Source organism: Plecotus auritus, assembly GCF_963455305.1.
Source record: "Plecotus auritus genome assembly, chromosome: X".
In the NCBI taxonomy this organism is placed as follows: domain Eukaryota; kingdom Metazoa; phylum Chordata; class Mammalia; order Chiroptera; family Vespertilionidae; genus Plecotus; species Plecotus auritus.
This window is the reverse complement of record NC_137784.1, coordinates 77434176-77446986: the sequence shown is the minus strand read 5'-3', so window position 1 is coordinate 77446986 and position 12811 is coordinate 77434176. Positions and strand designations below refer to the sequence as shown.

The window sequence follows — 12811 nt, the reverse complement described above, 5'->3', positions numbered from 1 at the left end:
ATTTGCAGGCAGGCCACACCCCCGGCTTTGTCAGAAAGGACATCTGGAATGACATCCGGAAGACGTTTGGTCTATCTGGTCTAATTAGCATATTACCTTTTTATTAGTATAGATCAGTGGTCGGCAAACCGCGGCTCGCAAGCCACATGCGGCTTGCGAGCCGTGGTTTGCCACTCTGTTGACTAATGAGTTTGCCGACCACTGGTATAGATCATTTTTTCAACAGTTGAAATGATGTCTGGGCTTTGCTTTAATATGGAGGAGGAGGAAAGAGAGAGGTGTTATAGATGAAAAAGAGTTAACCATGGGCTGATTAACCTGAAGCTGGATGATGTGTACATGGGGTAACATCATGCTAGTTTCTCTACTTTTGTTTATGTTTGTAATTTCCTTTAATACAAAGTTTTCACAACAATGTTAAAAATAATGTGGCTGATAATAGAATATAGGAGAAGTCAAAGGGTGTAGATAGAGTTATAACAATCTAGGCAATTCCTTGAAATTTAGTCTTTTACTTTCACTTGGAGGGTAAATTACACATTGTTAACAATAACCATCATAATGGAAATTCTTATGTATAACCAAAATACATCAGAGAAACAAAAAACAAAACTGTACAGAGTAATTACAGATTTTCCTAGCCAGCATCAAAATTGACTTCATATATATAAGAATACATTTTATAAAGTGAGCTAAACTGAATTGAAGCCAAAGTTGAAAGTTTTAATGTCAGCTCTACAATGTTTTGCTATATAAATTCTTGAAAGTCACTTAGATGCTTAAGATTTGCTTTCTGACTTATATACTAGAACTTGAAGAATTAACTGTCCTCACAGGATTGTGGGGAAGAATGAAGAGCGAAAAGTAAATATATATCCTCCTATTTCATAAAGAGCTAATATGCAAATTGACCATCACACCCTCACACAAGATGGCCTGCAGGGGAAGGCAGTTGTGGGCGACTAGGCCAGCAGGGGAAGCAGTTGGGGGTGACCAGGCCGGCAGGGGAGGGCAGTTGGGGGCAACCGGGTCGGCAGGGGAGGGCAGTTGGGCACAATCGGGCCGGCAGGAGAGGGCAGTTGGGGGTGACCAGGCCGGCAGGGGAGGGCAGTTGGGCACAATCGGGCCGGCAGGAGAGGGCAGTTGGGGGCAATCAGGCCGGCAGGGGAGCAGTTAGGCATTGATCAGGCTGGCAGGGAAGTGGTTAGGGGGTGATCAGGCTGGCAAGCAGAAGTGGTTAGGGGAAATCAGGCAGGCAGGCAGGCAGGCAGGCAGGCAAGCGGTTGAGAACCAGCAGTCCTGGATTGTGAGAGGGATCCCAGATTGGAGAGGGTGCACGCGGAGCTGAGGGACACCCCCCCAGTGCAAGAATTTTGTGCACCAAGCCTCTAGTCCTATCTAATAGAGGAATATGCAAGTTGACCCTCATGCCATCACAAAGATGGCAGTGGCCAGTCCCCTCAGCCCCGCTGGAGTCCCCCAGTCCTTTCAGCTCCGCCGCTGAGAGCGGACAGCGGGGCATGGGGGCTTTGTCACTTACGGTGGCCGCGAAGCCCCCCAGGCCCGGCAGGCAGAGAGCAGACAGCGGGGAGTGGCGGCTTTGTTCATGTGGCGGTGGCGGCAGCGAAGCCCCACGCCCCGCAGACAGAGAGCGGACAGCGGGGTATGGTGGCGAAGTAGCCAGGCCCCGCAGAGAGCAGAGAACCACGGGGAGTGGGCCTATGCTGTCAGTTGGGCTGAGGGACCGCCCCACGTGCACAAATTTCATGCACCGGGCTTCTAGTATATAATAAAAGGATCATATGCAAATAGACCGAACGGCAGAACAATCGAACAACCAATCAAAGCGTAATATGCTAATGATATGCTAAGGCTGCTCAACCACTTGCTATGAAGTTCACTGACCACCAGGGGGCAGACAGTTGACCAGTCGACCAGTTGTTATGACATGCACTGACCACCAGGGGGCAGATGCTCCAACCAGTAGGTTAGCTTGCTGCTGGGGTCTGGCCGATCAGGACTGAGTGAGATGGGCCAGACATGCCCTGGAGCCCTCCCATGGTCCCTCCCCAGGCCAATCATGCACCAGTCGGGTCCCTCAGCCTGGCCTGCGCCCTCTCGCAATCCAGGACCCCTCGGAGGATGACTGAGAGCCGGTTTCAGCCCAACCCCGCAGGTCACTCCCCTTGGGAGGGTACCAGACACAGGGCTCATGGCTGGTGAGCCCTGCTGCAACAGTGCGAGCCTCTCCCAATCAGGACTGATTGGGTGAGAGCCCGAGGCAGGCACTGGGCCTGGGATGAACAGGAGCTGCAGGTAGTGTTGGACTGCGGGTTTTGGCCCGATCCCTGCAGGCCACCCAGAGGGACCCCACCCATGTACGAATTCGTGCACCGGACCTCTAGTATATATATAAAAGGCTAATATGCAAAGTGTCCCCTCAGGAATTCAACCCAGAGATTAGGAGTTTGATAGCTTGCTATGACATGTGCTAACCACCAGGGGGCGGTGCAGAGCGAAGGATGGCCTCGGCCAGCAGCTGGCAGCCAGGGAAGGAAGGCCCTAGCTGGCAGCCAGAAGGCCCCAATCGGCCCTGATGGCTGGCCAGGCGTAGGGACCCTACCTGTGCACGAATTTCATGCACCAGGCCTCTAGCACACACACACGCGCGCGCGCACACACACACACACACACACACACACACACTGAATGGCCAGATTATTATGATCTCTGAACGCATATTGTGTGTGTGTGTATCTATCTATCTATATATATGTATATATTAGAGGCCCGGTGCTTGAATCCGTGCATGGGTGGGGTCCTGTCAGCCTGGCCAGGGGGAGGGGACATGGGCGGTTGGCCAGCCTGCCTGCTGGTTGAACTCCTGGTCGAGGGGACAATTTGCATATTAGCCTTTTATTATATAGGATATACACTGAGTGGCCAGATTATTATGCGTTCAGAGATCATAATAATCTGGCCACTCTGTGTGTGTGTGTGTGTGTGTGTGTGTGTGTGTGTATACACATCTATACATATATACATATGTATATGTATGTATATGTATAGATGTATATATATATATTTCAGAAAAAGTATGACAAAATATTTACATAAAACAATTCAGTCTCATGCCACACTATTAAACTCCATATATAAATATTTTTATACAGATCCATCTCTTGTCAAGGATTGTAAGATAACTCACAGATAACTGTCCGTCACAGTTTTCATGTGGATGTCCATAGAAAGCCACAACAGCCAATTCTGCAGTAGCTCTTTCAGGTTCTCAAGAACACTACACTAAGGGAGCAAAACAAAAAGTCATTTGTAAAAACATTCATAGTGTTGAGAACTAACCATCTAAACCATAGACTTAGAAGTGAAAGGGACCATGAAGATGACTGCATTCAATTCAGAACCCAATAGTTGCCACTCCAACCTGATTAGTCTCAGCAGACAGATGGATGTAACTACAAGTTTATTTTGCCGTCTTCTCTACTGGACTGATTCCAGCTTATCAGCCCAGGAACAAACCCTTGTTTCTCTAAATTACACTCATATATAACAGATAGTACATCATCAAATACAACATCACCCACCACTATGGTCTCTCCTCAGTTCCTCTGAGGTTGCTATAGTTTCCCACCCTTTTCAGTCTAGACCAGTGGTGGGCAAACTCATTAGTGAACAGAGCCAAATATCAACAGTACAACGATTGAAATTTCTTTTGAGAGCCAAATTTTTTAAACTTAAACTTCTTCTAACGCCACTTCTTCAAAATAGACTCGCCCAGGCTGTGGTATTTTGTGGAAGAGCCACACTCAAGGGGCCAAAGAGCCGCATGTGGCTCGCGAGCCACAGTTTGCCGACCACAGGACTAGACCTACAATTTACTCCTTGTTGATGGTAATGAAATTTATCTTGTCTTCTGTGACTATGGAAAAAAAAACAATTCTAGTTTTTCTTTTCTCAGGCCTTTCCTTGATTTTTCCAGGGCCTCACTGACATACAAAAATAAATTTGACAGAATTATACTTAGGGCATCTATGAGAATAATTCATATTATCTATAAATTTGAAAGCAATCCATATCACCACAAAACTAAATACAGGAAAGCTTTTTCTTTTTTGTTAATCCTTACCTGAGGATATTTTTCCCACTGATATTTAGAGAGAGTGGAAGGCAGGGAGTGGGGGGGAGAGAGAGAGAGAGAGAGAGAGAGAGAGAGAGAGAGAGGGAGGGAGGGAAAGAGAAACACCAATGTGAGAGAGATACATCCATTGGTGCCTCCAGCATGTCCCACGACTGGGGCTGAGGTTGAACCTGCAACCCAGGTATGTGCCCTTGACCCGGAATCGAACCTATAACCATTTGATGTGAGGGCAGATGCTCTAACCATTGAGCACACCAGCCAGGGCCAGTAAAGCTTTCTTAAACATTCTTAATAAACAATGGACTAGATACTATCTGAACAACTCCAGTGACTGGGTGCTCACTGTTGCTTCATAGAAACAGTTCAATTAATATCTTTTAGAATGTAAATGAAAAAGGGGGTATGTGTAAGTTCAGTGACTGAAGTAACCTCACATGGTGATCTGATCATAAATTCCTAACTGGGAAGGTCATGATGGACAGTTACACCCCAGGCCTATAACTTCATTAGTAAGAGGTTTTAACCAGGCCTGGCTGGTGTGGCTCAGTTGGTTGGGTGTGTTTTTCCATGCACTAAAAGTTGCTGGTTGAATTCCAGGTCAAGGTACAAGCCTGGGTTGTGGGCTCAATCCCCAGTAGGGGGCATGTAGGAGGTAGCAGAACAATGTTTCTTTCAGGTTGATGTCTCTCTCTCTCTCTCTCTCTCTGCTTCTCTAAATATCAATTAAAAATATTTTTTAAAAAAAGGTTTCTCAGCAAGTACTGTCCATTATTCTTTTTTTAAATTTTATTTTATTGTTTAAAGTATTACGTATAGTAGTACATATATTTCCTTTATGTCCATTATTCTTGTGCATCTAGAACTCAGGGGTGGGCAAACTTTTTGACTCGAGGGCCACAATTGGTTCTTAAACTGGACCGGAGGGCCAGAACAAAAGCATGGATGGAGTGTTTGTGTGAACTAATATAAATTCAAAGTAAAGGAGTGGAGGGGAGACCAAGAGAACCGGATAGAACAGCCGGATCCGGCCCGCAGGCCATAGTTTGCCCACAGCTGACTAGGTTAACATCCCTTTGAAATGCCAGAAGTAATCTTTTCCAGACCACCTTCAAGGGAGCTCATAATCTTGTTAACTATCATGAGGTACAATCCTGTCTTGCTTTCTCCCATCCTATATAATAAAGAGGTAATATGCAAATTGACCCTCATGCCTTCACACAAGATGGCTGCCCCCATGTGGTCAAAGATGGCCGGCAGGGGAGGGTAGTTGTGGGCAATCAGGCCAGCAAGGGAGGGCAGTTAGGGGTGACAGGACTGCAGGGGAGGGCAGTTGGGGGCAACCGGGCCGGCAGGGGAGGGCAGTTGGGGGTTACTGGGCCAGCAGGGGAGGGCAGTTGGGGGCAATTGGGCCAGCAGGGGAGCAGTTAGGCGTCGATCAGGCTGGCAGGGGAGTGTTAGGGGGTGAGCAGTCTGGCAGGCAGGCGAGCGGTTGGGAGCCAGCAGTGCCAGATTGTGAGATCGGGCCTAAACCGGCAGTTGGACATCCCCTGAGGGGTCCCAGATTGGAAAGGGTGCAGGCTGGGCTGAGGGACACCCCCCTCCCCAGTGTACAAATTTCGTGCACTGGGCCTCTAGTTTTCATATAACCTCCCTTAAGTTTCCTCCATAATTCCAATGCAGAAAAGAAACAGCAAAACTGTTATTCTCTGCAGCATTAACACCTTAAAAAAAAAATTGACACCTTACTTTTAGGTATGAATGAAAGCCCCTTTTAGTAGTCACCTATCCTTTCTTGTACTCTATACTACACTGTGCTTCTTTGGTCCTTTCATTGACCCCTTCCTTCCCAGATCTTTCAAATGCAGTTTCCAGAACCTCTATTCCATGGTAATCTAAACCTACACCCTCAAAATATGCTTCCTCTGTCTTCTTACTCTCATCAGATCTTGGCTTTCCCTCTCCTCCCAGCCAGGGTACTGTTTCCTCTAAATACATTTCCCTATTCCACTTCAACACTTGGAAGTAACACTGCCCCAGCTCCTCACCGCTAATACAGGAGCAGAATGTAAACCCCTTCTTTTAGAAGGTAAATATAAAATCAGAAATAAATCTTCCTTTTTAAAAAGGGAGCTTTAAAAAGATATAAAGAAAACAAATGAGCCCCTGGTAATGGGCAAGGAGACACCTGATTGGTGGTGTTGCTCTTATATCAATCAGAGACAAAGCAGATGTACAGTCCTTAGTTCATCCTAGCTTGATGCCTGTGTCAGTGGCCAGAGCTGATTCATGCCTGAGGCACATTAAAAAAAAAAAAAAAGAAAACAAATGGACGTTCTATTTAATCAGGTACCACAGGGAAAAAAGAACTACCTAGCTTTAGAATATTTATAAATGTTTGCTGAGCTACCAAACCTCGTTAGCAGTAACATTAGTTGAATTTGTTAGGCTAAGATCAAAGATCCTATTTCAGATTGCACTTTGCTGTAGTCAGTTTTTCTCATGAATTTGACTACTCTTTGGTTTTTGGAACACAAACCAAAAGCTATCTTCAACACTATTTCCAAACTATTACTCCACCTTTCTTATATAAAAAAAAAAACCTTTCTCTTTTGTTGTACACTACCTTTACTTTTTATTTTTCTGTATCTCTCCTACCTACCTCCTGGAAACTCATCTACATTCATTGAGAACCTTAGCACCCTCTGCCTCAAGTCCTGCCATCAATACCTCAGTTTTGTCAGTGTCCATGAAGATGGTCAACCTAATACTTCAGCTTCACAGTTCCTTGACCTCAAACCAAATAATTTTCACCTTCACTCTACCTTAGTTACCTACTCAGAGCCACACATTAAGCTGTACCATAACCTGAATTGAACCACCACCAAAATCTGTTATTCTTTCTTTGTTATGACCTCCTATTCTTCTAGCTTTCTCACACCCTCAACTCTCAACTTGTTGCTCTTTAACTTCAGAGACATTCAATCCCTTGATTCTTCCGTTTTAATGTTACTTTTCAGTCTTTTTAGCCTTCTCTTAGCCTCACCTATCTAGAGTAGACCACACTGTCAGTAATTCACAATTCTCTTTCACTCCATTCCACCAGCAAAATCCTAATTGATTCAACCCCATTACTTACTTTACTCCTACATCTAAGCTAAAGAAAAACACACAACTATATAGAATGACACCACTCCAAATTTATGGTCTCCAATCTCATCTGGGCCCCAAATGAAGCTCAATAATCCTTTTATTTATCTCCAATCAGCTCTGTCTCCTATTTTTATCAGTGGCTGCTATAGGCACATAATATCCTTCTGAACCCCCCTATTCATTTCTATCCTCTACCACGCACATCTTATTTTGAGAAATTTAACATTTTTAGTCACAAAGTATTTCAATTTCCTGTCCTTTCTTCCAGCTGTGTGTGTATGTACACACACACACACACACACACACACACACACACACACACACACATACACAAACACTAGAGGCCCGGTGCACAAAATTCATGCACCCGGGGGGGGGGGTGTCCCTCAGCCCAGCCTGCACCCTCTCAAATCTGGGACATCCCTCTCACAATCCAGGACTGCTGGCTCCCAACAGCTCGCCTGCCTGCCTGCCTGATTGCCCCTAACCATTTCTTCCTGCCAGCCTGATCACCCCCTAACCACTACCCTGCCAGCCTGATTGATACCTAACTGTTCCCCTGCCGGCCCAATTGCCCCTAACTGCCCTCCCCTGCCAATCTGGTCTCCCCCAACTGCCCTCCCCTGCTGGCCTGGTCACCCCTAACTGCTCTCCCCTGCTGGCCTTGTCCCCCCCAACTGCCCTACCCTGAAGGCCTGGTCCACCCCAACTGCCCTCCCCTGCAGGCCTGGTTGCCCCCAACTGCCCTCCCCTGCAGGCCTGGTTGCCCCCAACTGCCCTCCCCTGCATGCCTGGGTCCCCCACAGCTGCCCTCCCCTGCATGCCTCATAGCCCCCAACTGCCCTCCCTTTCAGGCCTGGTCCCTCCCAACTGCCCTCCCCTGCAGGCCTGGTCACCCCCAACTGCCCTCCCCTGCAGGCCTGGTCACCCCTAACTACTCTCCCCTGCTGGCCTTGTCCCCCCCAACTGCCCTACCCTGAAGGCCTGGTCCCCCCCAACTGCCCTCCCCTGCAGGCCTGGTTGCCCCCAACTGCCCTTCCCTGCATGCCTGGGTCCCCCACAACTGCCCTCCCCTGCAAGCCTCATAGCCCCCAACTGCCCTCCCTTTCAGGCCTGGTCCCTCCCAACTGCCCTCACCTGCAGGCCTGGGTCCCTCCCAACTGCCCTCACCTGCAGGCCTGGGTCCCTCCCAACTGCCCTCCCTTGCTGGCCTGATCACCCACAACTGCCCTTCCCTGCCGGCCAGCTTTTGGCAGCCATCTTGTGTCCACATGGGGGCGCCCATCTTGTGTGTTGGAGTGATGGTCAATTTGCGTATTACCTCTTTATTATATAGAATATATATATATATATGTATATATATATATATATATATATGTGTGTGTGTATATATATATATATATGTATATATGTATATATATATATATATATATATACCTATCTATATGTCCTTGTCCCAGCCTTAGAGAATAAGTGGTAATGCTAATTCTCAACATCCATTCAAGCAAATCCCTTTATATAGTCTTAAACCAGTATCTTCATGTTTCTTCTGAAACCCTGCATCATCAATTATGTCCCAGCCTTCCTCCATTTCCCACCTCTCCCTTTTCTTAACTGGCTCCTTCTATTCTAACTATAAACATGCTCAGGTTTGTCTCATTCTGGAGACAAAAAAAAAAGCAAAAAATCCACAATCTTCCCTTGATTCAAAGTCCTACTATAGCTACCTTTCTATCTCTTCTTTTCAGCTAAACTTTTGGAAACATAGTCTACACTTATTGTCTTATCTTCACTTCTCATTGACTCCTCAATTTCTACAATCTGGCTTCTACCACACTCCAATGAAACTATTCACAAAGATAGCTAAAATCTCTGAATTATCACCCCCCCCCCCAATTTTTGGCCCTTATCTTTCTGGACCTTCCTGGGATAATGGCAATATTATTACTTCATTCCTGATATCCTGTATTGTTCATTTACTTGGCACTATTGTTTTCCGGATTCTTTTCATACTTTTCACAAATTAAATTTACTTGAGTAACATTGGTTAATAACATTATATTTTAATACTTCTTGAAAAGGTTCCCTCATAGACTTGCCTTTTTAGTTGAGAATTAAATAAGTATTCCTGAATTCTCTTTTTTTTAAAAAATATATTTTATTGATTTTTTTACAGAGAGGAAGGGAGAGGAACAGAGAGTTAGAAACATCGATGAGAGAGAAACATCGATCAGCTGCCTCCTGCACACTCCCTACTGGGTATGTGCCCACAACCAAGGTACATGCCCTTGACTGGAATCGAACCTGGGACCCTTGAGTCCGCAGGCCGATGCTCTATCCACTGAGCCAAACCAGTTAGGGCAGTATTCCTGAATTCTGTCCTTAGCCCACTGTCTATTTCCCTTTCTCAATCCCTTCCTCTCCTCATCTCCCACTCTCAAATACAAATATATCCCTCATCTAAAAAAAATGGTTCAACCTAGTATTTATAAATAAATAGTTCTCTAGACTGGTGAAATAAGAGAAGAAATAAAGAATAACCAAATTAGAAAATCAGAAGAGAATCACAAAAAGCTGTAAAATGAAGTTCCTAAAAATACATTAGCTGGAAGTGGTATGTATTGGTCTAGTAGTAAATTATAAATAATACAAATAAATTTCAAATCCAAGTTAATGTGATAGGTAATTAATAAAATGCCATTTGATTATAACAAACTCTAGGATAAAATATTTTTCCTGTAAATGTGGCTAACAGTAGGTGAATTAAGTTGAAGAAAGGTTATAAAAGAAATATTATTTATGTTGTCACTCTTCTGGAATAGGAATAACCATTCTATAAGAAAGTGGCTCTCAAACTCAGGTAGAACTCCTGGAAGCCACAGTAGTCTTTTTGGAGACCCCAAAATAGTAACACAAGTTATAATATATGTTTGGAACAATTATTAGCAGAAAACAACTATATTATAAATATATAGTATGAGTGTCACAGGGAGTTTTGTTTTCTTTGGTCATTACTGTTTTCCCAGTGTCAAAAAGCGTGTCTAGCACATAGTGGATGCTCAATAAGTAATAGTAAAATGAATAAGTATATCTACAAAAATACTGACCACAACAATCAAATTAAATATACTCAAGTATTTCCCAGTTTGTTTTTATTAATACTTATTTGCAACCTGTTCATTCACTTTGTTATCTGCTACAAGAGGAAATAGTTTAAGAAAACTGTATGCAACCAAAATCTTAAAACCAGAAAATTATGCATTAACTTTTATTTCAGTAATGTAGAATCTCAGGTCCATGTCCAATAGAATCCTGTTAGAAAACCATTACCATAATGTGGGTTTGGAATCGTACCACTAGCCATAGGATAATATTCTCTACTCAATCTAGTCAAGATAGTGGTTAGTGTTTTTTTTACCTTGAAATAAATGGTTGATGTAAAGAAGAGCTGTGCCAGACGGTCAAAAATAAATGGCTTCACCTCTAGGAATTAAAAAAAAAGTATTCAGAATCCTTTTTATTAATATTACATTGAATTGCATATTATTCTAAGTTTTTATAATACATACCAGAGAAGCTGCTAAAAGGAAACCAGCTCACAAGTTGAAGGAACTGTGATCGACAACAGAAGCCATCCCAGAGAGGAAGGCTCTTATACAGGAATGCTTCACAGGAATAAAAACCCTCCTGTAACACAAGTTGATAATAACTCTTATGGAACTCTTCAGTCTTAAGTGCTCTCTAAGCAATCAGTTTATTCTGTGATATACTTATTTTACCCTTAGATTAATTTTGTCATCAATATAATTAAAAGCCAAACTTCCCCATAAAAAGGATCAGATGATGAATATTTGGATATATTGCCATCTTTATTAACATAGTTTTCAAATGCCATAAACTTCATCAATTGGAAAGAAGGTAAAAAGTTACAGAATATCTTAAAAAATAAATGAAATTGTTTTGAAGTGCATGCAGCCACTTAAACAGTCAAAACGTATACAAGACTGGAATTTCATTAGAGATCACAGAGCAAATCGAAACTCTAGGCAGCTCCACCTAGGCTGCTTACATTTCCACCAAGATGAGTAGCCAAGGCTTTCCTTTTTTCCTTTGTCACCTTGAGCCTTAAATAGTGGTATACAACAGCCCTGCCAGTGTGGCTCAGTGGCTGAGCATCAAACCATGAACCAGGAGGTCACGGTTCAATTCCCAGTCAGGGCACATGACCAGGTTTCGAGCTCAATCCTCAATAGGTGGTGTGCAGGAGCAGCCAATCAATGATTCTCTCTCATTGATGTTTTTTTCTCTCCCTTCCTCTCTCTGAAGTCAATAAAAACATATTTTAAAAAAAAACATAGCAGTGTGCACCAGAACTCCATTCTCGACCTTCTTTTGATAACATGAATTCTCTGGACAATCTCATCCATAACATAGCTAAAACTACCACCTATGCCATGAGGAGTCCTAATCTGTACCTCTATCCCAAGTCTCATTCCTGAGCTCTCGAATTCTTATTTAACTGTCTACTATTTATGACCTCTTACATGTCTCACATGCATCTTTTAAATCAAATTTATCTTTCCTTCAAAGCCCGCTCCTCCTATACTCCCTTTCTCCCTGAATGCCATCATCATCCTTTCAAGCAGGAAACCTAAAAAGTCAACCTAAATTTATCCCTTTATCTTCACCAGTATTCACATCCAATTTCCAATTCTATTGTTTCACACCAAATCCTTAAGATGTATTCAACGTTTATTGAGCTTCTCTTTTGTACCAGGTACCAAGCTGAACACCTGTATGAAAAAAATTTAGACATGGTTCCAACTCACCGGGTGCTCATAATGTGTAGAAAAATACTAGTAGATGCTGAAAGTGCCATGATACAAGTAAACACAAGAGAGCTAAGGGAGCACATAGAGCAAACATTTAAACCAGTGTTAGGTAAAGGTTTCCCAATGATACCTGAGTTGCAGCTTAAAGTACAATTCAGGGCTATCCAGGCCAAAGAATTGGCTGGAACATACTCGATATTTTAAAAACGTTTGTTGATTATAAAAACACAAGTAGTGACCTCAAGATATTTATCTTACCAGCTAACTCAATTAATTGAACACATCCAATTGCATCTTCAGTTTGTTCTCTTAAATTATAGGCCATTCTCTCTTATTTGCGTAATTTAACAAATAATTTTCTTCAAATCCAACAGTACAAAAACAAATGTCAATTCAACTCGGCCCCATTTATAATGAGTTTTGAATTGAGCAAATATTGTTTGCAAAAGATGTTGAGCACTAAGAAAAGGTGTTCAATAGATAACCAAATATATTTTAGTAAGAAGCGATGGAGTGTGTACAAGTGGAATCTTACTTGTAAGAAGCACTCTGTTTTGATGATAGTGTCCAGGAAGTTGGTAAATTCTTTTTCACATTCATAATTATTCACCTTGTACCAAATACATTCTGGAGCAGAAATATTAAACGTAAACATCAGGCTGCACAGCAATAA

At 43.3% G+C, this 12811-nt stretch overlaps 1 protein-coding gene across 1 annotated transcript in view; it reads right to left on the bottom strand.

Annotated features, from left to right (window-relative positions):
- CENPI (centromere protein I) overlaps positions 1–12811 on the bottom strand; it is a 65855-nt gene that overhangs the window by 17368 nt on the left and 35676 nt on the right. Inside the window, exons 12-15 of the mRNA XM_080651910.1 lie at positions 12674–12765; positions 10876–10993; positions 10725–10789; positions 3209–3303 (exon numbers count right to left, since the gene is read on the bottom strand). Of these exons, the coding sequence (XP_080508036.1) occupies positions 3209–3303; positions 10725–10789; positions 10876–10993; positions 12674–12765 (370 nt within the window). The remainder of the gene's footprint in view (positions 1–3208; positions 3304–10724; positions 10790–10875; positions 10994–12673; positions 12766–12811) is intronic.